General features: G+C 43.8%; 5 protein-coding genes across 5 annotated transcripts; 2 read left to right on the top strand and 3 right to left on the bottom strand.

Moving 5' to 3' along the window:
- The first annotated feature begins 46 nt into the window (after positions 1-46).
- Positions 47-5,411, top strand: LOC115684031 (lysM domain receptor-like kinase 3). Its single transcript, XM_030608719.2, has 11 exons — positions 47-1,155; positions 1,781-1,858; positions 2,380-2,679; positions 3,063-3,208; positions 3,301-3,390; positions 3,485-3,590; positions 3,804-3,955; positions 4,047-4,144; positions 4,221-4,368; positions 4,615-4,722; positions 4,943-5,411. Exons 1-11 carry the CDS (start codon positions 561-563, stop codon positions 5,105-5,107), a joined length of 1,986 nt encoding a protein of 661 aa, XP_030464579.1. The 5' UTR covers positions 47-560; the 3' UTR covers positions 5,108-5,411.
- A 129-nt stretch (positions 5,412-5,540) lies between these two features.
- On the bottom strand, positions 5,541-7,554 carry LOC115684033 (clavaminate synthase-like protein At3g21360). Its single transcript, XM_030608720.2, has 3 exons — positions 7,040-7,554; positions 6,360-6,613; positions 5,541-6,086 (listed from the first exon to the last, which is right to left on the bottom strand). Exons 1-3 carry the CDS (start codon positions 7,406-7,408, stop codon positions 5,726-5,728), a joined length of 984 nt encoding a protein of 327 aa, XP_030464580.1. The 5' UTR covers positions 7,409-7,554; the 3' UTR covers positions 5,541-5,725.
- Positions 7,555-8,169: 615 nt separating this feature from the next.
- LOC115684044 (uncharacterized) lies at positions 8,170-10,979 on the top strand. Its single transcript, XM_030608736.2, has 4 exons — positions 8,170-8,484; positions 9,241-9,351; positions 9,436-10,378; positions 10,475-10,979. The coding sequence occupies exons 1-4, from the start codon at positions 8,188-8,190 to the stop codon at positions 10,726-10,728; spliced, it is 1,605 nt and encodes a 534-aa protein (XP_030464596.1). The 5' UTR covers positions 8,170-8,187; the 3' UTR covers positions 10,729-10,979.
- An 893-nt stretch (positions 10,980-11,872) lies between these two features.
- On the bottom strand, positions 11,873-15,133 carry LOC115684045 (transcription factor MYBS3-like). Its single transcript, XM_030608737.2, has 3 exons — positions 14,651-15,133; positions 13,012-13,220; positions 11,873-12,640 (listed from the first exon to the last, which is right to left on the bottom strand). Exons 1-3 carry the CDS (start codon positions 15,021-15,023, stop codon positions 12,116-12,118), a joined length of 1,107 nt encoding a protein of 368 aa, XP_030464597.1. The 5' UTR covers positions 15,024-15,133; the 3' UTR covers positions 11,873-12,115.
- A 2,623-nt stretch (positions 15,134-17,756) lies between these two features.
- On the bottom strand, positions 17,757-24,283 carry LOC115684043 (NADP-dependent malic enzyme-like). Its single transcript, XM_030608735.2, has 20 exons — positions 23,963-24,283; positions 23,216-23,514; positions 21,983-22,103; positions 21,779-21,853; positions 21,410-21,561; positions 21,192-21,297; positions 20,980-21,045; positions 20,665-20,760; positions 20,490-20,561; positions 20,330-20,413; positions 20,151-20,249; positions 19,739-19,786; positions 19,571-19,624; positions 19,365-19,463; positions 19,129-19,218; positions 18,960-19,037; positions 18,717-18,791; positions 18,541-18,631; positions 18,300-18,428; positions 17,757-18,205 (listed from the first exon to the last, which is right to left on the bottom strand). Exons 1-20 carry the CDS (start codon positions 23,990-23,992, stop codon positions 18,117-18,119), a joined length of 1,953 nt encoding a protein of 650 aa, XP_030464595.1. The 5' UTR covers positions 23,993-24,283; the 3' UTR covers positions 17,757-18,116.
- Between the last annotated feature and the right edge of the window lie 599 nt (positions 24,284-24,882).

Genomic DNA, 24,882 nt, shown 5'->3' with positions numbered 1-24,882 from the left:
GTGTCCTCGTCTCTTCTCCAAAGTTACCCATGTCGCTTTCCCTTTTTCCACTGTCGTGTGCTGCGAACAGTTTCGGCAGAGTTGGAGAGAGAGAGAGAGAGGAAGAGAAAAGCGAAAAGAAAATGAAAGGAAGTGCTCTGCTCTCTGTGCTCTCCTTATGAGTCTCTTCTTCATTCCTTTCTTCCTTCTGTGTCCTTCCGCAAATCCAAAAGCCTCTCACCCAACAGGACTCCTCTCTTGTTTTGGCAAAATCTGCATTCGGAGACCCCGCTCTTTCTATGCTTCGTCTTCCCCGTTTCTTCTTGTTTTCTTGCTGTGGTTTCTGGGTTTCGCCCCTCCCCTGCTTCTTGATTCTTGATTGTGTGAGTCTCTCTGGAAGCTCCTGAAAAACCCACCAAGTTTCAGCTTCGGCTTCTCAGTTTCACTTCCAGCTTCTTGCTTCTCCTCTCGCATGTCGTTCGCTTCTTCGCTGTCCCTGTGAAAATTCGCCTCAAATTTCATGCATCGCATTCGCGAAGTTCGCATTTTTCACCAGACTTAGCTTCCCACCCATCAAAAGCATGGATTTTTCGCAGACACGTCTTCTGATTCCCCTCCTCTGCTTGCTTCTCTTCATTGATCCTCTCTGCTCGTACCCGACACCCATGAACTGTACGGACACATCTCGGTTGTGCGCATCGTTTCTAGCCTTCAAGCCCGAGCAGAATGAGACCCTCGGCGTCATCCAGTCCATGTTCGACGTATTGCCGGCGGACGTAACCGTGGAAAACTCCAATCTTGACTACGTATTCATAAGAAAGAACTGTTCTTGCTTGTCCACGACGAGGAAATACGCCACCACCACCACCTACACCTTGAAATCCGATGAAGGGTATGTTTACGACACCGTGATCGAGGCCTACGACGGGCTTGCGCTCTTGCCGAATTCGACGCGGAGAGCGAAGGCTGGCGCGGTCGTGTCTCTGAGGTTGTTCTGTGGGTGTTCGAGTGGCCTGTGGAATTACTTAATGAGTTACGTGTTGAAGGAAGGGGATAGTGTGGAGTCATTAGCCAGTAGGTTTGGTGTGAGCATGGATAGCATTGAGCAAGTGAATGGGATTAGTGACCCAGATAATGTCACTGTCGGTGATCTCTACTATATACCCCTCAATTCAGGTAATTTCTTGTGTTTCCATCTGATTTTGGTTCTGAAGCATGAGGGAAAGGGGAGGTGTGGTTTAGTGAACTGTTTTGGGACACGGTTATGTTGTTGTGTTTTGAGTACGTGACGACATCTGCTGCCTAACGTTTGCGCATTCGATTGGGGAAATTGACTTTAATTTGCGGATAGTTGCCATCCGGTGGGATGAATACGAGTCGTAGTCATGTTCTTGGCCAATTTCCAAATTCTGAAGTTGTCTTTTTCGCCTTAAGTTTCTTGCCAATGTTTCAAGCTTTTGATCGGTAGTAGTAGCATTTAATTCCAGTTTGAAGTCCTGGTTCGTAGGTTATACCAACACAGTGTCAAATTACTTTGAGCTAAACACAATGTATTGACACTTTTACAGCCTGAGCTAATGTGTTTGAAGATGTTGCCTTATCTCTCAATGTTGCCTTATCCCAGATAGATGATTTCAGGGCCTAAGTAATCTGATTGGCTGTATTAAGTAAGATCCACGTGTGATTTTCTGGTTGGGATTTTGATTTGTTTCCAGTCTTTGGTTATGCAGTGAAAATTTCACACTGTACACCTTATGATTGCTCTTCGTTGTTAACTTCATCGTTTGATTCAACGCTGCAGTTCCTGGCGAGCCTTATCCTTTGGAGAATGATGTTACTCCAGCCCCTGCTCCAGCACCATCTGTGGACAGCATTTCAGGTGTGTATAACTTATCTGAGTTCCAAGTATTGGGCTGCATGTAGGTAGCTATTCCGTGTTTCCTTTTCCTCGTTCCTCTATTTGTGAACATGGGAGCATAAATATAGGGATGGATCACTTAGAACTGGATTTATTCAAAGTAATTTTTGTGCACGATGCTGAATTTTTTTTTGGCATAGATTATCTTCACATGGTCCAAATAAATTTGCAATTGACACAAAAGCATTGTATAAATTTCTGGAAGTAACCTCTTCTCCTTCATGAATAGATATGCTTGATATTAGTGTCAACTTTGTTCTTTTTCCATTTTGAGGAAGAGGATCAGAATTCTGCTGTGGAAGCAACCATGAATTGTTCACTCTATTTGGTCTTACAGGGGGAGCTTCCTCTTTCTGCTGTTATCTTTCTTACGGCATTCCCTTTACATGCATATCACACTGATTTCTTTCCGAAGTCAACGTCTGTCTTCGGGCTTCATAGATACAAAAATTTTGATGTGATTACCTCCTATTTGTTTGCAGATAGTAAAGAGAATCACAAGGCTCATGTCCCATACCGCTGGATAATAGGGAGTTTGGGGATTGGCCTTGCTGTTATTGTAGTATGCGCGGTTGTTTTCCTGTCATTGAGGTCATCAAGCTGCTTTACTGAACCCCGGGGAAACCGTGGAAAGGATCATGATGAAAAAAGTCCACATAAGTTTCACATCCTTCGGAACCCAAGTTTCCTTTGTGGTTCGGGAAGATATATCTGCTGCAAACCAGGGGATTGGAGGCAAACCAATGGTGAACCCAGTAGTCACCCGATAAATATTCCAAAAGGTACAGCACTCTCAGTCGCCTCTGTAGCCTTCCCCTTAGATTACCCCTAGAGCTGAACACCATTAAAGTGCTTGCACTTTCTCTAGATTTCTTTGGAACTTTAGCACATAAATTTGCAAAATATGATAATGCTGAAAGTAGTCTCCACCTTCTTCCCCAGTTTCAATGAAATTGGTGCCGCAAGTAACTTGCTATTCTCTCAGCTTCAACTGCCCAATTGGATGGTGTGGATTGGAGACTTTTCTTTTATATAAATTATTGGAACCGTTTTTTTTCTCTATTGCACTAAGTTTGCTCAAGCAATTATTTTGCCCATACCTTCTTCAAGCGTTTGTGGTATTCTTTTCCATTCATATGCTAAGGTGCTTCTCTGTATTTTGCAGTTCTGGGAGCTGATGCGTTTGATGTTGAGAAGCCTGTAGTTTTCAGTTATGAAGATGTCACGTTCTCAGCTGATGGATTCTCTGACGCTAGCCTTCTTGGCCATGGCACATATGGTTCTGTCTATCACGGAGTCTTGCATGACCAGGTACACAACCACCTAATCTTAATAGCAAATGTTTTCACTCACAGGGTAATGTTCTTTACCCGAGAGCTTTCTTGTTTGCTAAATTATTTTAGGAAGTTGCAATCAAAAGAATGACTGCCACAAATACGAAAGAATTTCTGGCGGAGATGAAGGTTTTATGCAAAGTCCATCATGCAAATTTGGTAAGGTCCTTTTCTTCATCGAAATAAGGAAACAAAATTTCCTGTCCTAATCTTGTTCATCGGTTTGAAGATGGCGCCGCTTTGGTTTCTGCAGGTGGAGTTGATTGGTTACGCAGCCACCAATAATGAGTTATTCCTTATTTATGAGTATTCGCAGAAGGGTACACTGAAGAATCACTTACATGACCCACAAAGCAAAGGTAACATTCTGCTTGATGCTTTGTGCTTGTGCATGCGCTTCATTGGGTACTTTCTGCTTGATAATATATTCTTGTCAATTCTGTCGACCGTACTTGGAGAAGGAAGTATAATATTTGGTTCTTGTTCATTCCGATGTGCTAAATATGTTCTTACATGTTTCAGCTGAGACCAGTCTGTTTGAGTTTTTGATGATGTGCAAATACTGTTGCTAGGTCATACTTCTCTTTCATGGATTATGAGGGTACAGATTGCGCTTGATGCTGCTAGAGGTCTAGAATACATTCATGAGCATGCTAAGAATCATTATGTTCATCGAGATATCAAGACGAACAACATCTTACTTGATGGTTCCTTTAGGGCGAAGGTATTTTTTGTTTTTTGACTTTCTTAATGAGATCCCATTGGTCATTTGATGTACCTTGCTGACTTAAGCGCTTTCCTCTTGCTTCCGTTAGATTTCAGATTTCGGTTTGGCTAAGCTTGTTGGAAAAACAGGCGAAGGAGAAGCCACAGTCACAAAAGTTGTTGGCACATTTGGTTACTTGGCTCCGGAGTAAGATGTCAAACTTTTATGTGGCCACCCTGTCCATCCTTAGTCAGCTGTGTGTTAATTTTGCTGGTGGTTTTAGGTATTTGAGTAATGGCCTTGCCACTACCAAGAGCGACGTATACGCATTTGGTGTTGTCCTTTTCGAGATCATATCTGGAAAGGAGGCCACAATACGCACTGAAGGCACAGGGACAAAAAGTACGGAAAGACGTTCACTGGTGTCCATAGTAAGTTCTCATGGAAAGTTCTCCGGCACATATCCGATCTCGATATACAGTCTGTTCAATCTTAGATTATATTATATACTTGAATAGAGATTTTTTGCTTCTTTCTGAAATTGGTCTCAAGTCATCATTCTGTTGGCTTGCCCATTGGGCACGACTCTATGTATGCAGAAATGTCAAATAGTGCTCTGCAGAAGGAAAGAAAGATGACCTTGAATTGTACTAATCATATTGCTAACACAACTGCAGATGTTAGCAGCTCTTAGGAACTCACCAGACTCCATGAACATGTCAAGTATGAAAGACTGCATCGATCCCAATCTGATGGATTTGTATCCCCACGATTGTGTATACAAGGTAATTTGTAGTTGCCTTGCGATCTTTATACAAGTTCTTTATCGGGCATTACTAGCGCACGAATAGTGTAAAGCTATGAAGCATCACCGTGACATCACTAGATCACTATGCATGGTCTGGAAAAGAATTCAAGTTCTTTTTGCGTCTAACTAGGCTCTCAAACTTCAAACAATGGAGGTGATGGTTTCTTATAGAAACTTTTGGTGGGCTCTTTTATTAGATGGCCATGTTGGCGAAGCATTGCGTGGAAGACGATCCCATCCTGAGGCCAGACATGAAGCAAGTCGTGATTACCCTCTCTCAAATCCTCTTGTCATCGGTGGAGTGGGAAGCTACTCTTGCTGGTAACAGCCAAGTGTTCAGTGGCCTCGTCCAAGGAAGATAGTGAGGGTTCAAAAAGTCTCTCGTTCCCATGGCGTAAGGGCGCCTCTCGTGACTTATTCTAGCGGTGTGTATACAAAATGCGGATATGCACGGTTGTTTCTATACGTCCTATCGTTCGTTCTTGCCAGTCTTACTTTTTTCTTTATCTAGGTGCGTTGTCATCCGGAAGTATAAATCTTTTTTGGCACGAAAATTAGTTCTAGTGTAAATTGTTACTGTGAAGTGAGGACGAATTGCCCTGCTTATTTTTCCAGCAAGCTGTTTTGTTTTGTTGATGTGAATATTCACTATCAACCGAGTTCAAATATGGTTCTCGACCCACTTTGCCATCTCTACTTAATGTGGATTCTCGCATCCTCAGATTACTTCCAGACAGAAACAGTGCTTGGGGATTCATTTAGTTAAAAGTTAACATTAACGTGCAGTTTTGAGGATTGAAGGAAGATGCCGATATGTTTATTGTAGATCCACTATGTGCAAGTCTCAAGTGATGATCATATGCACCAATCATCATGGCTGAGATCAGGGATTTGACCATACACTAGAATTATCCAGTTGATGTACTATATAGCTCATACTCACCACCTCTCTATCCCAGTGTGATAGCCTAGTGCTTGATTTACTTGCAAAGTGAAGCTAACACACGGCGTGGCGGATCAAACGACCTCCGAGAATGAAGGACGGCCCAGTTGTCCAGCAGCAAGACGTCGCCTTTCTTCCAGGGAATCGCGACGCACTCTTCTTCGAGGATATTGAGACAGTCGAGAACCACGTCGCGGGGCAAGGGATTGCCGTCGCCGAACGTCACTGCCTTGACGGGGTCGTTCCTCGCGTCTTTCCAGCCGGTGTACGCCGCCACCATGCTGTTGAACCAGATCTTGCGGTTCCGTGACTCATCGAGTTTGATTGCCGGGATAGGACCCATGATCGTCTTCACGCTGTCTTCTGTCCACTCCAGCTTCATACCCAACCGAGCAGCCCTGGCAAAATGTTTTATGAGAGGTCAAAATGAGAATGTCTCGTTAAACCATTGCTGCAAAACATGTCCAGATCAAGAAGGTTACTGAAAGTGACGCATTTTAAATACAAGAGAGACCAACGATCAAGGTAACAACCACCCAGATCACTCTCCACAAAATTTTAGAAAACAAACGATACGCGACGAACTCGTGATACAATCTCAATGGCCGCTCGATTAGTCGCCGAGTCGAATCATGTCTGCACAGCCATGAAAGCTCTATGTCGGCACAAACCTTTTCTCGGCTAAGCTCTTGTCATCGGTCAAGAACGTCGATTTCCATCCGCGGCCGATCGGGGAGGAGGGATCGTCCTCTTCCCCTAGTACCCGAGTGTAGATCAATCCGTGCTCTTCCAGCTGCTGCACGAAATCCGGGTACTTCTCTCTCATCCTCTCGTAGACGACATGGCTGAGCACAATAGGCGTCTCCCCGCCGCTCCCCGGTTCGACCTCGCAGAAGAAGAAAAGCTTGGATGGGAATTCAGGAACCTGTTGATGATGATCGGATCGACCCATTAAACAAGGAAGGAACTAATACTACTGAACATTAACAGAGGATCAGGGGACTAAGAACTTTCCATGCTACAGAAATAGCAACAACATAACAACATCATAGTAATTGGAACAAGAACAAAGAGGAAAATCGATAAGCATGGTGACGATTCTAGCTGTTCAGAGCAACTAGAATGTTTCCACAAAAGTCTACACTCGAATTACAGAGCACTCAATGAAATCTACACTCGAATTACACTGAAACTGGAAGCGAAAATACCTCGCCATGATCAAACATGTCAATCCAAGAACTGCAAAAGTCACAGACCCAGTGATTTACAACTTGGGAGCAAAACAATGGTGGAGAGAGAGAGAGAGAGAGAGAGAGAGAGAGAGAGAGAGAGACAGAGAGAGTGCCCTTGCCTGAGCCATCTCATGGTGGAAGGGGATCTTCTGATCGGGCGGCGACTCGTTGGCCGTGAAGACCCGCCCCACGACGTTGGTCCTCGGGGCGGCTCCCCCGACGTACGGCAGCTCCTCGTACCCGAACGCCCCGACCACGTCGTTGAAGTCGGAAGCGGAGCTCACCGGGAAGCCCCGGAGCAGCAGGGCCCCGGCCTCATGGATCAGGGACTCGAGGTACGGCTTCTGGGTCTCGATGGCTCGGGTCAGGAGCGGCAGCGAAGGTCGGATCCCGGCGCTCGGAGCCAGGACCGAAGGGAAGAGGACGCCGCCGCCGCACGGTCTCTGGTGCGGCAGGCGGGCCTCCGCGAAAAGGGTCGTCTCCGCCATGGTCGGAGGGGGGGGGCTCGGGCTTCGTTTCTGGTTCGCGATTCTTTGATCGAGGATGACGAGGAAGTAGGAGAAGGTGGTCTGCGCGCGCCTGCCCGGCCGCCGTTTGTCGGGAAGCGTCGGGCTTTCTTCTCCTCTTCCCCCCCACCTGGACGGGTTCTGCGACCAGGTTCAGAAATTTCCGGCGGTTCCGTCTGGGATCCGGCGATCATGGGCTCGAGCAGAACTCGGCCCATGATCTCGGCCCAATCCAAAGAAAATTAGCCAAATTTCAAAGAAAATAACACAAATGATTCACGAAATTTGGCCCAACGTGCAATGTCGTTCCTGAACTTTTAACTCGTTCGATATAATCTTTGAACTTTAACCCGATTTGCAATATAATCTCGGAACTTTTAATTTATTTAATATGATTCCTAGATTGTTGGTACATATTCAATTGAGTCTCTGGACTATATGAAGATGTTCGATGATGTTCTTAAACTTTGATTGATGGAAGGATGGCCTTAAATGTTTTTACATAGTTTAAGGATTAAATTGAATATTTACTAAAAGTTCGAAGATCAAATTGAACAAATCAAATATTCATGTTGCACATTAAACTAAAATTCATGGATCATGTTAAACAAGTTAAAAAAGTTTAGATACGATATTTTAGATTTGGCTAAAGTTTAAACACCATTTGTGTAATTATCCAAAATTTAAATGCAATATTTGCCCGCCTATTCGAGAACCGAAACTGGAATTCGAAAAAAGCAGAGAGAGAGAGAGAGAGAGAGATGCAGCGATGCCGAGGGCGATCTGGAAGGAAGGCGTTGAAGGAACTACCCAACAACAACTGCACCAATGGCTGCGCCGCCGCCGCCGGCGATTGCGCGAAGAGCGCCGGAGCGAAGCGCGGATCCAAATCATCGGCGGACCAGAGTGAGAAACCGCTCCCTCCGTCCGCCGCGCCCATGGGAATCGACAATCGCAGCATCGAGGACGAAGTGCGAGAAGAAGGCGACGGCGGCGACGACGACTCGCTCGACCGGTTGCTGCTTGTCCAGTCCGATATCTCCGGCGTCGTGCATCAGGTAATGTCGGGATGAGAAAGGTGATTCCTGTTCCTTGGCCTTTTCGTTGTGGCTCCGGGAAACCCTAGGAGTTTGGCTATGATCGATTCGGGTTCGGTCGGAAGCGGTTTTTGGAGCTGTTCGTTGGTTGGATTGGAATTTTTTCCTGTAATCGGTGTCGGTGTCGATTGCTGTCGGGTCTCACTGTGTGGCGATAGGACCGGAAGAAAGTAGACCGGAAGTTCGCGGTGGAATCGAGTGGCGTGAGATGATGAAAATAGGCTGCTTTGTGCAGGCTCTTCAGTTGTGATTAGTCTTCAAGGTCTCAACACCAAAACAACGCCATTTACGTTTTCTGAGTATATGAGGAGGATGGCAATGCGAGGTTCGGATTTGCCGGGCGCTGAATTGTCAGGGGGGGGTGAGGGTGGAACTTGCAGTGTGATGAATTTGCTTGAGCTCTAGATGAAATCTGCAGTGGAGTATAGTCATAGGATTGATTCAAGTTCATGATCATCAAGCCAATTTTGGTGATGTTCCACTGGAATGTTTATGAACCATTTCGCTGCTTCACCTGAAAACTGTACTTATCAGCAATTTTTTTCCCTTTTCTTATGGAGAACTTCATAGGGATGTTCACGTTGGTTTTCTCCATTGACAGTCAGGATATAGCCAACCGAGTGATGAGTTTTTCATATAAAAGTATACTATGCCATATCCATTATTAGACTCTCTTCCTTTTGGTAATTAATGATCATGTTCAATGCTTTCTTCCAGATCGATGAACTTGTAGCCCAAGCATTCAAACTCAAAGAAATGAGCAAGCACGGAAAAAAAGAAGTCGAGTCTTTGGCACTCTTCCTGTCTGAAATGCTGTCTTCATTGAAGGTCTGATTGTCGAGGTTTCTTATGGTAGAATTCTGTTGGTATACTGTATTCCCCAATTAAGCTGCTGATAATATTTGTCTGCAGCCATGGCCTTCCAGATTGCAGAAGGCTTTCTCCAGTCCTCCCATTGAGCTTACGAATGTGGTCGAACCGTCTCCTGCAGTCTTAGCTTCTCCTGTCCAAGACGATGAAAGCATTGTGATTCAAAGTCCAGAGCAAGACAAAATGGATTCGCTGATTTCTCCTTCTCCCCTTGTATCCTGGCGCGCTAATTGTACAGTTGAAAGAGGTCGGCAAGTGTTCATGCTCACACCTTTGCCAATATCAAGAGCATTGTCATCCAAATGCCAGGAATCATCTAGATCTCTACTGGAGAAGATAACTTCGGCCGCTGCTCCACCACCTTCCCTCACTCTAACTCAAGAAATTAAAGACGACTCGCTGATAGATGTGGCTATATATCCAACGCCAAATAAACCCTTTGATACTCTTGTGAGGAGGAAGGACAACACTGAAGAGCTGGGTTTTGCTTCTCCAATGGTGCTGTCAAAGAGGGACTGCTCCTTGCTCATGATGACGCCTTGCTTTAAAGGGTCACCACCAAAGTCCTGTTCATTGCTCGAACCCATCTCTGAATCTTCTCACTGGGGAAATGTGAATGTCCGTAAGTCTACTCCGTTTCCTGTGGGAGTCAATAAGTACAGTGAGTCAGAATTGTCGGAATCCTCCGGAGATGGAGCTTCAGATGGTCTGGCCACAAGGTATCCAGAGCTTCTGGGGATACGACAGGCTATTAAACTGGGAATTGGGAAGGAGAAAAAGGCGTCTTCGCCAGATTGGTTTATGTCTCCCCCCAAGTCTTGTATTTTGATGGAGCCCCTCGATGAGAAACAGCTGACTATTGCAACCACTAATAGCCAGTTCACAAAAAGCATACCTGTTCTGGCCCAGCAAGCTGACTCTCCCTTATCACAAGGAAATGCTGTTCTAGAAAGCCATCGAGCAATTGAGAAATCTAGAAAGCAAGGTTTGTGTCTTATGAACTCTTCTAAAAAATGATCATAGTAGCACAGGCAATGTGCCTATATGAAAATGTATGGAATGACTTTTTTCTTTTTTGCAGAACCAGTTGGCGGTACCATGGCACTCATTGAAAATACTCCAGTTTGGAAGGAACCGGAGAGTATCCGGATGGGCAAAAGACCAGGCGAAAACACGCTTAAGAGAGAACTGTGGACGAAGTTTGAAGCGGCATCTGCATATGGTTTCCGGGTCAACAGCTCGGCACTGTTAGAGACAGAAGGGATAGGATTTCTTGATAGATTAGATGAGGTTTCCCTTGATGGAGGAAGTCCAGCTCCGCAGGCCTTCAGCTGACATAAAGTATCCCTGGAAATTTTGACTTGTAAATTGGGTATCTGTATTCTATTGCTTTGATGGCCTTACCGGGAGATTTTATGCCTCCACAGCATCAAACCCCGAGGTGAGAAAACACAAGAGAGGAAGAGAATAGCCATGTATCTGCTGTCTCAGATTTTGCTCGTGCTGTATCTTGCAGGTTTCTTTGTCAACATATGGGACGCGTAACTTGTTTTCTGTTTCATGTACAATTTTCGATAGTTTGATCAGTCATGGTGGCATTTTCTTTTGGGTGCCCCAAGAGAAGTATTATCACTGTTGCAAATAGTCGAAGGTATTGCAGTTGATGGGCAGATAGGAAAATGTAGCGGTTCTTGAATACTTATATTTAACTCGTTCGGCAAAAGCAAAACCGTGCAAAAAGCTCTAGTTGGAAAGATGTAGATGGAGATGTATCCCGTTGAGTACCCTGTAGCGTCTGTTCCCATGAATGTTCTGTCTTGACATAGCATTTCTCATGATTCTCCCAACATTAGTTTTCGCTTTTCTTAACTGTGTAAGGAACGAGTTGGGGATTCCTCTAGAAACGCGGTCATGTTCTCAGTAAGCTGATCTGATTCGTTCCAATTACTACGATACAATCCTCAAGACGACGAGGCTGTCAGTTTCTTTCTTTCTTGGCCTTCAATCTGCAGGCTCATTGGATGCTCAAGTTCTGTTTGGCCTCAAATCTAGCTCATGCTTCTGCAAGATGATATATCCTCTCCGTTCTATAGCTATTGAAGAGCTGCAAGTGACTGTTAAGGAGCTGTAAACAGAAAATAAATTATAGAAAAAAGGCAAAATAAAGAGGTTCTAGCCAAATTACAAAATTGGAAAGAAAACAGAGGGCAGATTAGCCTATTATCTCAGATCACAACCTTACTGACTTGTTTCTGGGAAAACAAAAGAATGCTTTTGTTCATTGGAGTTCAAATTCTGCCCGAAACTTGTGGTGATATAAGTAATCAAGTTCGTGAAATTGTTTATATTAGGTAGAATCATCGTGGTGGGAAGATTCATTTGATTTTAATGATTCGAACTCCCAGTCGACTTTAATGCGTACTAGCCGCTAAATTTGCCCCCAAAGAATGAAGGGAAAAAAAAAGAAAGGAGCAGAGGATTAACGAGCACAAACATGATGGATCCAAATTAGAGTCTGGATGTAAATCAGTCAAAATAAGAGCATACATGATTACAGATGAATAGAATAAATATGAATTACAATCTATCTATGCTTATCTAACAACTGGGGCTCTAAGGACCATAAAGCATAATGTTAAGGAAAACAAGCTGTTTAAAGAAGGGACAAGATGACAAAGGGTTCTTCCCCTTAAGAGCCTAAGTACCATGCCCTTTCTGAAAATCAAACTGCTTGGATTGGATTGTTCTTGCTCTTGCTTAAATCTGGTGAAGCAACCGGGTTAGCATGAAAAGCTGATTGGCGCGAGGGCTCACCAAGCAATTTCAAAGAGAGAGTTGGACAATCCCTGGAGCCGTTCTCGGTCTCTAAAAGACTCAGCTGAGACATACCAACTAGTTCATCTACATTGACGGGCTCCTTAGGAAGCAAGGGAATTGGCTTCAGGACCTGATGATGACATATCTCTGCAGTCTTATTTTCCACAGAGGTTTTATTCGATGGCCAGATTGAAAGAGGTACTTGCTTGTAATAAGTTGGGAAATGTTCAGGAATCGTAGACGGAAACACGATAGGCGCCATTGCAGTTTTGGCAACATCTTTAGATGTTTCATGAGAAGAGGTTTCCATTGGCTTAGATTCTGAGGCCAGCGAGAGATCCAGCGAAGGCATTAAATCTGGTCGATCAGTATCTCTTGCAAAAGGAGGAGGCAAGGTTGTTTCTTTGGGTATTAGTGGACGATCAGTGGCCTAAAATCACAAAATAGATTAATCAGGAAAGGCGCAGCATCAAGTACCGTAAAATAACAACATTAATAGACAGAAAGTAAACGAGACAAGTCAACCTTGAAAGGTAACAGACCAAGCTATTAGTAAAGTTTCTCCCAGGTGCCTTCATAATTTCTATTGGTTGAATTTTTAAGGACACATACATACTGATGAATTCACTTTTGCTATCGAGATATCTTCGCAAAAGCACTTCTTCGCCATTTGTCCCCTATGGGGTTATTAATTGACAGAGCAAGATGTGCTTCACTGAGTTAGTGCCAAACATCGGAAACGCCTTAATTGTCCGTGGAATACATGGAAAAAGTGGGCATGTTGTAGAAGGAAAAGCATACCATATCTGGAGCCATGTCAAAAAGGCTGGAGCGTCTCTTTCTACGGCTAGCAGTAGTCTGCCGAATGAAGTACTTCTGGGCATGGCTAGCCACTTGAGTAGGAGTTCTCGATGTAACATAACTGCGCGCTATACCACGCCAGTCTCCTTTACCTAGTTTCTGCAGACCAATCAAAAAAAGCCGGTGTTCCTCCTCTGTCCAAGGGACACCTAGAAACCAAATCCAACATGGTTCAGATGTTACACAATACTTCACCTAATGCCGCTATTTAAAAACTTTTGACCAAAAAGAAAGTTTATTCACAATCAAGCAGGTCATAGCATGTAGCAATACCAAAAATTAGCCTTGCAGATTCAATAAGGATGGCATCTTGAAGAACGCTTAATTGATAATAAAATGACAGGTAATGGATTATAGCTATTACTGCAGTTACAAAAGGATGTTCTAAATGACAATATATAGAATGGATCATGTAGTTGTCAGCTTTTTTTTTCCTGCTATTAACTACCAAAAGAAACAGAATAAGATGGACATCAAGTCAATAAACCAGCTTGTATGAGCAGTCAAGCATGACTCAACGAAGAATAGGCGAAAATTAATCCACGAAACAAAGATAAGCTGTTTCTGACACCAAGTTTAATATACAGCATCCCCGGAAAGTAGTCTCAGCTTTGTTTTTCTGAATACCATGTGCTCTCTGCTCTCAGTTTTCTCACTAATGTCATCCCACTTTGAAAGACTTAGACGTTGGTTTCAATTTTAATCCTCACATTGACTAACCTTAGAATACCGGATTTTCTCCGACTGCAACAACCAGGACGCAACAAGAATCAAATGGTCCAAGAAACTTAAATCTCCGGGACAATAGGTGACAGAATGCGGTCAAAATGGAATATCTGCGATTGACTTTCCCCCTAGGCCACTCATTCAGCAATCCAAATTGCTGCTCGACTCGGGAATGAGATCGAGAGCCGCCTTCATAAAATCTAATAAACCGTGCACGATTTCTTAACATCTATGAAAACACTAAGAAAGGGATCATTATAGACGTAAACAAAATTCTCCTCTCTTTTGCCTTTACCAACAGAAATGAAGAAAAGGACCGAAAAAAAGCAGAGCTGTCGGCGCAAGAAAACAAGCTGAAAAAACCTCGTGCACTACATCGAAAACACAGAACTAGTACGCTATTATAACGCAAACGATAGGCGACGATGACAAAACCATCACATCGACCCAAAAAATGGAGAATACGATATTCCCTCTGCAACATCAAGCGATTTCTCTGTTCTTTCTTGTTTTTTTTTTTTTTCTTTCGTTTGTGATGCGTAAAAATGTGATCTTTAATCTCACCACCACAAGTTGTTTACCATAAACCACCCAAAGGCCAAAGAGACAACATGAACAAGCCAATCAATTCGCATATACACGCTATTCCGGAACGTAAAAATTACATTTTTAGCGCAAGTTTTAGAAGAGAAAAAAATATTCCGTCTGCCTCGACCTCAAATTTACGTGGCGGGCATCTCAGCATACACTCTGATGCTGATAAACTACACATGGAAAGCGCGGCTTCCATCGCCAAATCGAACGAAAACGTGAACGAGGCAAGCCGCATAACATCAGGCCAGAAAGCGAATACCTTTCTTCCTCTCCCCACGGCGATTGGACGCGCAAGCGCCCCGCGCGGGATCATCGGACAAGCAACCGTCCGGGTCGCGGTGGTGATGGTGGCGGTGGCGGCGGTCGGACGACGGCGGCGGCGGCAGAGGGGGGGGAGGCGGAGGCGACCCGGCGGTCGGCGACGGCGACGGCGACGAGGAGAAGGAGGAGGAGGAGAGGAGGTGCGACGAGAGGCTGCTGGTGCTCGCGCTCTTCTTGATGATCGACCCGTCCGTCAGCCTCACCCCGAAGAGCTTCACCCCGCCGCCGCCGCCCCCGCCGCCAACGCCGCGGGCGGGGCAGGTGCGGGAGTTGTGGCCGTTGTTGCTGCAGTGGGAGCACCGCCGCGCCATGGCGGCGAGCGCCTCGACCCGACCCGACCCGAACCCGGCCCGTTCGCCCGCGGATGGGAAGGATGGAGCAATTTCTGCGATCGAAGGCACAGCGGAGAGAGAGAGAGAGAGAGAGAGAGAGGGAGTGTAGAAAAACGCGGGGGGGAGGTTCGTTAAAGAGGATGAAGCGGGGTGGGGTGGCGAAATGACCGTTTTGGGCTTCGGCGCCGCTCCTCTTCGGCTCGCTCCCGGAGCGTCTTTTGGGCGGGGGTAGTTTCGGTGTTTCGCGCGCGCGGGGGGACGCTGCTTCGGTGTTTTAAGACTCTTTTTTTTTGCGCATTTTTATCGTTCCCAACGGACGGGAAAAAATATAAAAAAAAGCAATCATTAGTTTGAAACTTTTTCAAAAGATCCATTTTTTTTTATAAAAAAAAAAGGTGTGTTTATTTCGAGTAAAGGAGAACGCTTTCTATGGAAAATCGTTTTCGGAGGAGATGTTTCGATTTTTCGTTTTTTGGCTTGAAAACTTGCTGGGAAAAAGCCAAAGGCAAACAATTCCATTTTAGCAGAACGAGTCCAACTTCCATTTCAACACGGGTATCACGTCGCCTATCGATTGACATCGGAGCGGTCCGGGATCCTTTCTCCCCCCAAATCGTCCTACCTTTTCGATTGGTTAATTGAATGTGCATTTGAATCAAAAGGATTATAACGCGCTTTTTACAAGAAAAATGCGACATTTTCCCATCAAGATGGAACCAAATTTGACCCCCTACCCCCCCCCCCTAAAGAGAATAAGATTTCGTTTGGTATCGTGGAATTTTTCAGTCGCGTCCTTCCATCGAAATCAAATCGACGTCCTTCCAAGTGGGCACGTTGCTTTTCCACAAACATCGCGCCACGTGGAGGGACGCCGGGGGGGCCCCACGCCTGCTTTCGTGGGGTTTGAGGAAGATCTTAGTCGCGCGCCGCCCGCCGTACACGTGTCCGGGGGTGGGGGCCCCCCTTGCCGCCAATCGCGATCCGCGCTTTTCCTCATCCCACAAAGGAATAATGAAATCTAATCTGCTCCTCCAATTTTTGTCCTCATCCTTGACAAAGATGTCCTTTTCCCTTCCGTAGATCCGATTTATAATAGGAACCTTAATTTGTACCCCCAAAAAAAATAAAAAAAACAAAAAAAGATTGGACCCTTCAGATTATCTAAAGACATTGGTATAGAAAGCACGTGAAGACATACGAGTTTGCTTTTTGGTCGAAAAAGACCTATGATTGAAATGCCTAAGATGGTTCTGAGGGACTGATCTTTTGCCGGTCACAAACCCTTTGAACGGTCGTCGGCAAGAGCCTCGCGAATCTTGCCGCATTGCTTGTCGTACCCGTTTTCCACGCGTCGCCGCCCTCGATCGGTACATCTGGAAGCACGGCGTTCCTGATTTTCGCTGGCCCTGAAAGTACGTCGTCGGAAATTGGGAAAATAATCTGGATCGATATTGCTCCAACTGCAAAAATGGGCAGCGCTGGTTGTTAAAATCCGACGGGCAAGACATGTAAGCTCACGTGCAAATATAGTGCCGAATACCCACTTCCTCGTTGCATGGGAAGGCGAATGGATCGATACACATGTGAAATGATGTCAGTTATTTTTAGGGAAAAGTGCCGAATATCCAGTTTCTCATTTCATATGAAAGTGAATAGGTTTATGATTTTTCTGACACATTTTCTCTCTATTTTTATCTACAGCCGATAAATTCTTTATCATTTTTAAATGTCTAGTTGAAGATTATGGAGTCATTTAATATGTCAAACATCAATCCTGTAAAACCAAATTTGTTGCATCCAAAGATATCAAATTGCGCATGTGGAGAACGAGTCGCGAGATGAGGGACTGGGGGAAGCCAAGTCAAACATGGCTCCGGATATTCCGTTATCTCTTATCTCCAAAGATAAAACCATAAAGCTGCCCACTTTGGTTTATCTCTTTGCCCGAAAAGAACAGAAGATAATATAAAATAAAAAAGACATTATCTCGAATGTTATCTTCGCTGTAATTTCTGAAAGCGACACCTTTCTTTTTCAAGATTTTGCTAAAATTTTAAAAAAAAGAAGAAAAAGAAAAAGAAAAGAAGATTTAAACGATGAATATCGTGGAAATTTAGTATTGCATGCAGCAGCCAAATTGCATGGCGTTTCACACCTCTCTTTCTCTCTCTCTCTCTCTCTCTCTCTCACGTGCACGCATCAGTTCGGACAAACCCTTTTCTTCTTGGCTTTTCGTGATCTCAACCCAATCGAATCTTTGTACGTTCCTGCATGATTTTTACACGGCATCTGGTCGTGCTTTGGGAGGATGCGTTTCTTAGCAAAGTCAATAATAGCCAGCTCCCACATTGTGAAGCCTGAGGGACCGCAAGTCTTGGCTTGGCTTGGCTTGGCTTTGGATTTCGCTATCTTTTCAGTCGTGTAATGCGCAGACCGTCCGTTTTTACCGGGCCCCCGGGGAATTCGGCACGACAGAATTACCGGGCAACACCCGATCGTCGATCGGAGAAGAATTTGATCTAGGAGGTGAGGATTAGCTCGTCGTCTCCCGAGGCTACGAGACGGGGGCGCGACCAAGGCATTAACAACCATTAAAATCATTATTATATCTCCAAGTTGCAACATGACTAAGGCATGAGGTTTCGTTGGGCGCAAGGTAAGCGGACAAGGGATGCTGTCCTGACGAAACATTCACAGCAAGAACAAGCGACGGATGAAATCATCTTCAGGCATGAAGGTTGTCAGAACTGTCTCCATATTGAACTGATCCAGCCCAAAAGCTCCAACAATATTTGAGATTGGTTCTTGGTCAGGTCTGGGAAACTTTTAACATAAAAAAGTAACATCACACAAGCCCTGAACTTTCCCCCACTCAGATATAGTTATGATCCCTCTTTCATCTTTCCCTATTGTATGGCCTAAATTCTTCCACTTTCTATTCGTAGAACATCTCTCCTAGGTAGTGACAGGGTATAAATAAGCAATGAGGCGAACACAAAACAGAAAGATTGATAAAGTACTATGCTCCAATAGCAAACATGAAGCGGCAAAACTTCGGCATTTCTCGCAGGTTCACCGATAATTTCGGTAGGCGGGGCTGTACATGCAGCTCTCCGCATACTTCACCAGATCATCCGGTTGAGGAAGGCGAGTTGCCAAACCTGAAAATGATTTATCCTCCAATAAGTTCACGATGACGAATTAGTGCAATTATGAAAAATTCTAGGTATTTACTAATACGTAAAGAGCGCTCACCCAGTTCGTAAGCTTTGGCAGCCACCTTGGCCGCAATATGCGCGGAAATCTTTCTGATATTAGCGAAAGGTGGGTATATGAGTCCCTTGTCATAATTTTCCTGACTCACCTCTGCAGCCAGGGCCTCAGCTGTTCCCAAGGAAAAAAGAGACTCAGAAAAGAAGACAGCTACAGAAATTGAGGATTCGAAAAACGTGCATTTGAAATTGCAAGTACAGAACGCTGAGATAAGAGCACTCACAGGCAGCCAAAAGCATATCATCGTGAACTCGAATTGCGCCAGACATTATCAAGCCCAGCCCAAGTCCAGGAAAGATATAAGCATTATTTGCCTAAAGAAGAGAAATATCACAAACGAGTCAGCCTTTTCATGATCTCATGCATCTGTACGTGACAGTCAGTTTACATGAATCAAACCTGGCCAGGGACGAAAACCTTCCCTCCATACTCAACAGGAGCAAACGGGCTTCCACTTGCAAAGATAGCACGGCCCTGCAGGTAATCAGGGGGTAACATGAACAGTCATATTCGATCCATCGTAGCACGAATTGACATATACTTGTCAGTTGATAAAGAATCACATTATGGACCAGAAGGGAAAAATTGAGATAAATGATAGGAGTGTAGACTTTGATATAAAAGTTGTGTTTTTCAAGTTACCTGACTCCATGTGTATGCATCTTCTGCCGTACATTCTGATTGTGAAGTCGGGTTTGAAAGAGCAAGAATTATTGGTTTCTGCAGTCACCCATATGATTAAATTTCAGCCACTCATGTTTACAGAGAAGATCCTTCAATTACAAATGAATATACACAGATTAGAAATTACCTGATTTATAGCGGCCATGGCCTCAACCACTTCTTTGGTGAAAGTTCTTCCCACTCCAGATGTTCCAATCAGCACAGTTGGCTTGATTGACTGACGAGGTCGAAGAAGTGAGGTGAGTAAAAAATCCCTTTATAGATAAAGGACCATTTCCAACCACACATATATGCATTTATTTTGTGTGTGTGTGTGTGTTTGTGTGAGAGAGAGAGAGAGAGAGAGTGAGAGTGAGAGCACACTTTAACAGCATCCACGAGTTCCTTAATGGGTTCATGCTCATGAGCCCAGGGCTTCTTGAAGTGCTGCAGAGACTCCTTGCGGGAGTAAACAATCAATCCCTGAGAAATTATTCATCACTATGTCAGCTCATAGCCAATTGACAGGACTAAAGAATAACTAAAAGCAACTTAGTTCACATGATAAGTGAAATGATGTGTTTCACTACCTTTGAGTCGACAAGCCATATGTTCTTACGAGTCTCTTCCAAAGGAGCACCTGTCTGCATATAGCACAGTGAATAAACCGCAGCAATTTAGAATTGTTTTCTGTCCAAAAACCTCAAATCAAGATTTGAAAGAATATATGGATAAATAATTCGATCTAGAGGATAAACCTGTTTTGACATCTCAAGGGCTATGAGTTCTGCTATTCCAGTACCAGCCTGCAAGCACAATCAATCAGGCTGAGACAGTTGGACTACATGGGATAAAATGATACAACTAGATTAGAAAACGTGTGGTATGCTTTTTCCCTCCCTTTGGTAGATAAAATTGTTCAAATAGTGCCGCAAATATGCTAAATCCCAAATAGTGGACGCTCAAGAGGAATCATCTAGACTAATAGCTAGCAGGTATCCATACGAAAACAGTCACATTGTGAGAAAAAGGGGTTCCATTCCTTTCCCTAGGGCAGCTTAACCAGCGTTTGTCTAATCTCTTTTGTCAATTGCTCCAGGATGTCCTTTCACTCAACAATTAGAAGGGCGACAAACAAAACAAAGTGTGATAGCACAGGTGGGATCCAACCTCTCCAGCTCCCAGGAATAAGAACCTATGATCAGCTAATGTTCCGCCAACTAGTTTTTGAGCTGCAACAAGCCCAGCAAGGACCACTGATGCCGTTCCCTGTAGAGAAAAGAAATTATAAGCACAGAATTAAGGCATTTTCGACAAATTCCTCAATATCACCATGTTATGTCCGTTACCTGAATGTCATCATTGAAAACGAGATGAGTTGTGCCATACTTCTCGAGTAAATCAAATGCATTATGGTTTGCGAAGTCTTCAAACTGCAATACATTTAACAGAATCAGAGAACTGAACAGGCTTCACAGATCAAAGTACTGCTAAATTCCGCAGCACAACCTGGATGAGGACTTTTTCCCCGTAGTTCTGCTTGACTGCAGTCATGAATTCATGTAGAAGTTCAGCATACTCCTACGGAAATGAAAGGCCAGCATCAGTCAGTAAAACAGTGTGACATATTATGATAACCAAACTCCAAGTAGGTCAAAGAAAGCAATCGAAACAATTTAGAAACCTGTCCAGTAGCCCTCCTCTGCCTGAGCCCAATGTAGAACTCGTCGTTCAACAGTTTCTCATTGTTTGTCCCCACATCAATGGTTACAGGCAAGCACTGTGCAGGAAGGTACATGGTAACGATTTCAACTAATAGGAGATTGAATCAAAATCAAAGAGATTGCACGCAAAAGGAGGAAAAAAGTATTTTATTCCAGTGGAAGTACAAGGAGTGAATACAATGTCACAATAAGCATTAGCAAGTAACTATATCCAACTGGATGAAATTTTGATTAAGATTCTTTTCCAGACAATTTATGATTCAGGGGCAACTTACAGCTGAAGGACGGACTCCTCCAAGAGCAGTGTATAATGAAAGCTTTCCCACTGGTATCCCCATTCCCTGAGAAGTGCATATTTGAATAATTATGAATCATGTGGGTTCTCAGAAAGAGAGATTTTGTTCACTAAATTATATGGTTTAGTTACACGTCCACCACCAAACTTATTAAGAGTTGCCCCAACAAAGATGGTAGATATGTGTTATACCTGACAACCAAGATCTCCGAGTCCCAAGATCCGCTCACCATCAGTCACAACTATAACCTGAATACTCCTCTCTGGCCAATTCTTTAAAACCTCAAGAATCCTCCCCCTAGCAAAAGATAACCCGCCGCCATTCAGCACTTTCACAGAATGCCAACGTAATATGCACCAGGAATACTTAAGAACCCTCGAAATAAAGTGACACCGACAGTTAAGCTCACTTTTCTTTCAAGCTAATAAACAGGCCCTGAGGACGCCTGAAGATGCTCCCATATTTTTGGCAAGCTTCACCAACAGTTGGAGTGTAGACAACAGGCAGTAGCTCCTCGACATTTTCTACGAGAAGCTTGTAAAATAATCTTTCATTCATTTCCTGCGAAGGCGGTAAATTTCCAAGCATTAACTATCTGTTTCATCACAGCACTACTCCATCAGGAAACCACTTTCATTTGGTATTGGGAAAGTTGTGTATGAAGAAGATTTAAGGCATTTAATTATAAACCAATAATTCAATTTTGGAAATTGAGTTTGTTCCGAATTAGTTTTTAGCTATTTTAAAAGTTAAAAACTGAATATAGGTGGACAATTACCTGAAGATCCATCATGGCCATGTACTTCTGCAAGGGAACTTGATATTGGCGAATGTTGTGCATCATTTTCTTCACCTGGCGAGTAGAATAGGCAGACAAAAAATAAAGTGAAATGCAAGGTAATAAATAAATCTGTCAACAGTAGTGAGAAAAAACATTTAACATTGCAAATATTGTTGGCAATGATAAGGCTTATCTGATAACCTGAAGATCCTGAGAAACAACTGTTGGAGGGAGGAGGCCACGCAGATAGTGTGCATCCCTCTCTTTCTCAGAGAAGGCCAGTCCTTTATTATGGTGTGGATCTCGCAACAAACTATATCCACTGAACCCAAAAGATGGGGAAAAAAGTATATCAATATAAAGCCGAAGGAAAACAAGGAATGTCGAGCAATGAATCACAAATGACCATACAACTTCAGGAAGGAACTATGATTATAGTCAAAAGACCAGCAAACTACAGAAAAGTGACTTGGAAGGGTTACCACAATTCAAAGGAAAGAATGAATGAATAAAATCTCAGACAGTATTAAGCAATTAAGAATTTTACAACTCTCAACAACCCTAACCAATTTTACCACGAGTTATTCCAGTACGTTCTTGTAAGATCATAATAATATTTTTTTTCACGAAAATTGACCAGCTAGGAATGTTGACAGCCATGGAGTCACCAATCAATCGACTTCTCAGACCGTCATACATACTCAAATGGCATTATAAAAGGAAACCAATACAAGACAATCAACCGCATTAAATTGGGTGGTGAAATTGAACATTCATGACTCCAAAGAACTAATATACCATGTCAGAAGAAAAAATATGTTTGCTAGAGCTAGGTATTGAATTTATCATATGGTAAGAGCCAATGTACAAACTTAGCTACCAATCTACCTGCTTTCAGAAAAGGAAAGCGGAAACTAATCGAAACACATTTAACCAAAAAAAAAAAAAAAAACTAATCGAAACATTAAAGAACAGCAAAAGGAAAAGAAGTTTTATATGATATATGGCAGTGTAATCCATACATGAATCATATTAGTGGAAAGAAACATGGAACTCAAGCCTAGGAGCCTAAAATCATAAAGGCATTCAAAACGAGACAAAACAGCGCTGAACACCTTATCCCGAAACAGGATAACTACAGAACACTTTAAAGTCTCCTATCATTCCACCACATCATCCCATTTAAAGAGAAAACGAAAGATAACATCTGAATAAGGCTTCAATAAAAGAAGAATTTTATGAAATAGCCATACAAAAAATGAAGTTCAAATCCAAGCCACTCTTTTTTTTTTAATTCCTTCAAATATAATTTACGATGCAAAGGCCAAAGCAACAAAACCATCAATCTACAACCTTTTAACATGAAAGACCAATCACACGACAAATAACACATGTATATCAGGGTAAGAAAAGAAATGCAAACTTCTGCAATACCTAGCCACAGACACAGCCCAGGGAGTCACGAGCTGATCCTCCGTGGCGCTATCTTCACCGTACACGTCCTTGACGCCGCCGCCGACGGTGGAATCGGGGTCGACCCTGACGTGCGAAGGCGGAGCATGGTCCTTCATTTCCTTCAACGTGCTCTCCACCAAAGCGCTGCCGCTTCGTTCGCTGGTTGCCCTCCCTTTCTGATCCTGATTTGAGCGCGAAGCAACCACCTTCACGTAAGCTGGGGGAGGTCTTCTCTGTCTCTGGGCATTTATACCCGACCCATTAACGCCTGCGTTGCTCTGTAACGAAAGAACCAGCAACAAATCATTTAAAATTTCGTAGGAAATTTTCAATTGTGGCAATTAAAGAGGATGAATTAGGCGCTGAAATATCGACGCAAATCCCCCAGAACTTGCGCAATGCAGAAGAAGAGGGGACAAAACAGCGAAGGAACTCATGTTTCGTGAAAACCGATGTGGATGAAAACATTCGACGCGAGGAAAAAAGTTTCAAGAAATCTTCGAAAGGAGCTTGCGATATACGAGTCGAAGCAGCTGACGAGACCCAAGAAAAAAAACACAAGAAAACCAAATACGTCGTGACGAGAAATGTTCGAACTTTACTCAAAGATTGCAAAGAGAAAGCGGACCCAGATACGAAAATCCACCGAAGATCGGAACTTGATGCGGGAAAGAGGCAGGCAAGATGAAGAAATGGGGGAATGGGATAACCGGACGAACGAATTACCAGGAAAGAGGTGCGGTTCAAGGAGATCATGATGGAATAGCTGTCGGAAGAGTAGAGAGTCTTCCGCTTCCAAGCAAACGTATGCGCGAGAGAGAGAAGCCGGCGAAAGAGGAAGAATGAAAGAAAGGGTCTCGCTCCCCTCCACCTTTGGGCACAGCCCCCTCTCGCCCCGCTCTCTCTCTCTCTCTCTCTCTCTCTCCTGAATCGGGTGGTGACTGGTGAGGGAAGAGGGAGATGCGAGTTTGGTAAGAAAGCAAGGGCTGTTATACGCGGCTACCTCCATTCCATTTTATATTCATTTCATTCGTTTCTCGTTTCCAGGAAGCCGCTTTGTCTGTCCTTGGCGCTCGGAAATGTTTATGTTATTACCAGCTCCATCGATCCGCATGTTTTTTGACGATCACGAGCTACGCTTGAACTTTTGAGCAAAGGGATGTTCCCAAAATCACAACTTTTTGGGGGCCCCCGTAAAAAATTGTGTGACGCAAGCTTGGGAGATTCATGGCTCCAACAATGCATTGGTTTTACAAGTCGATTCATGTCAAATTCCACGTAAAAATCAATCTCTTGGGTCGGTTTTTTCGTTTGGATACGTCATCGAGACTTGGAGAACGTTTAGTATACTTCATTAAGCGCGCATTAAGCTTGGAAGTCAAACTCGATCGAGCTCGTGTAGGCTTTTCTAAGAGAGTCGAGTCGAGTAATTACAATTTATGCTATCGGTTGGATTGCCATTTTTCTTATGTTTCTTTTTGTTTTCGTGTTTTGCATTGGGCCATGCAATTAGGTCAATTAGTTTTGACAAAGAGTGGAACTTGAATTGCACTCTTAAATGTTTGCAAAATGTGGAGAAGGTGTATCCTTTTTCAAGCAGATGATGCATCTGCCTAGAAAGGGTCAATTTGCAAGTTAGCATGTTG

The sequence above is a fragment of the Syzygium oleosum genome, unplaced genomic scaffold, assembly GCF_021117445.2.
Source record: "Syzygium oleosum isolate NSW1041296 unplaced genomic scaffold, Sole_v2.1 Sole_v2.20, whole genome shotgun sequence".
Classification (NCBI taxonomy): Eukaryota; Viridiplantae; Streptophyta; class Magnoliopsida; order Myrtales; family Myrtaceae; genus Syzygium; species Syzygium oleosum.
Note: the sequence above shows the minus strand (reverse complement) of the source record. Positions and strands in the feature narration are given on the sequence as shown.

Coding starts and splice junctions, on each gene's coding strand:
- LOC115684045 (XM_030608737.2), bottom strand. CDS start 15,023: ATGGCGCGGCGGTGCTCCCACTGCAGCAACAACGGCCACAACTCCCGC. Junction 13,221..14,650: donor CCGTGGGGAGAGGAAGAAAG/GTATTCGCTTTC, acceptor TTTGGTTTCTAG/GTGTCCCTTGGACAGAGGAG. Junction 12,641..13,011: donor TTGACATGGCTCCAGATATG/GTATGCTTTTCC, acceptor TTGTGATTTTAG/GCCACTGATCGTCCACTAAT.
- LOC115684033 (XM_030608720.2), bottom strand. CDS start 7,408: ATGGCGGAGACGACCCTTTTCGCGGAGGCCCGCCTGCCGCACCAGAGA. Junction 6,614..7,039: donor TCCACCATGAGATGGCTCAG/GCAAGGGCACTC, acceptor CATCATCAACAG/GTTCCTGAATTCCCATCCAA. Junction 6,087..6,359: donor AAGAGCTTAGCCGAGAAAAG/GTTTGTGCCGAC, acceptor ACATTTTGCCAG/GGCTGCTCGGTTGGGTATGA.
- LOC115684043 (XM_030608735.2), bottom strand. CDS start 23,992: ATGATCTCCTTGAACCGCACCTCTTTCCTG. Junction 23,515..23,962: donor TGAACCGCACCTCTTTCCTG/GTAATTCGTTCG, acceptor CTTTCGTTACAG/AGCAACGCAGGCGTTAATGG. Junction 20,250..20,329: donor TTTTCAATGATGACATTCAG/GTAACGGACATA, acceptor TTTTCTCTACAG/GGAACGGCATCAGTGGTCCT.
- LOC115684031 (XM_030608719.2), top strand. CDS start 561: ATGGATTTTTCGCAGACACGTCTTCTGATTCCCCTCCTCTGCTTGCTT. Junction 3,591..3,803: donor ACATGACCCACAAAGCAAAG/GTAACATTCTGC, acceptor TACTGTTGCTAG/GTCATACTTCTCTTTCATGG. Junction 4,369..4,614: donor GACGTTCACTGGTGTCCATA/GTAAGTTCTCAT, acceptor ACACAACTGCAG/ATGTTAGCAGCTCTTAGGAA.
- LOC115684044 (XM_030608736.2), top strand. CDS start 8,188: ATGCAGCGATGCCGAGGGCGATCTGGAAGGAAGGCGTTGAAGGAACTA. Junction 8,485..9,240: donor TCTCCGGCGTCGTGCATCAG/GTAATGTCGGGA, acceptor GCTTTCTTCCAG/ATCGATGAACTTGTAGCCCA. Junction 9,352..9,435: donor AAATGCTGTCTTCATTGAAG/GTCTGATTGTCG, acceptor ATTTGTCTGCAG/CCATGGCCTTCCAGATTGCA.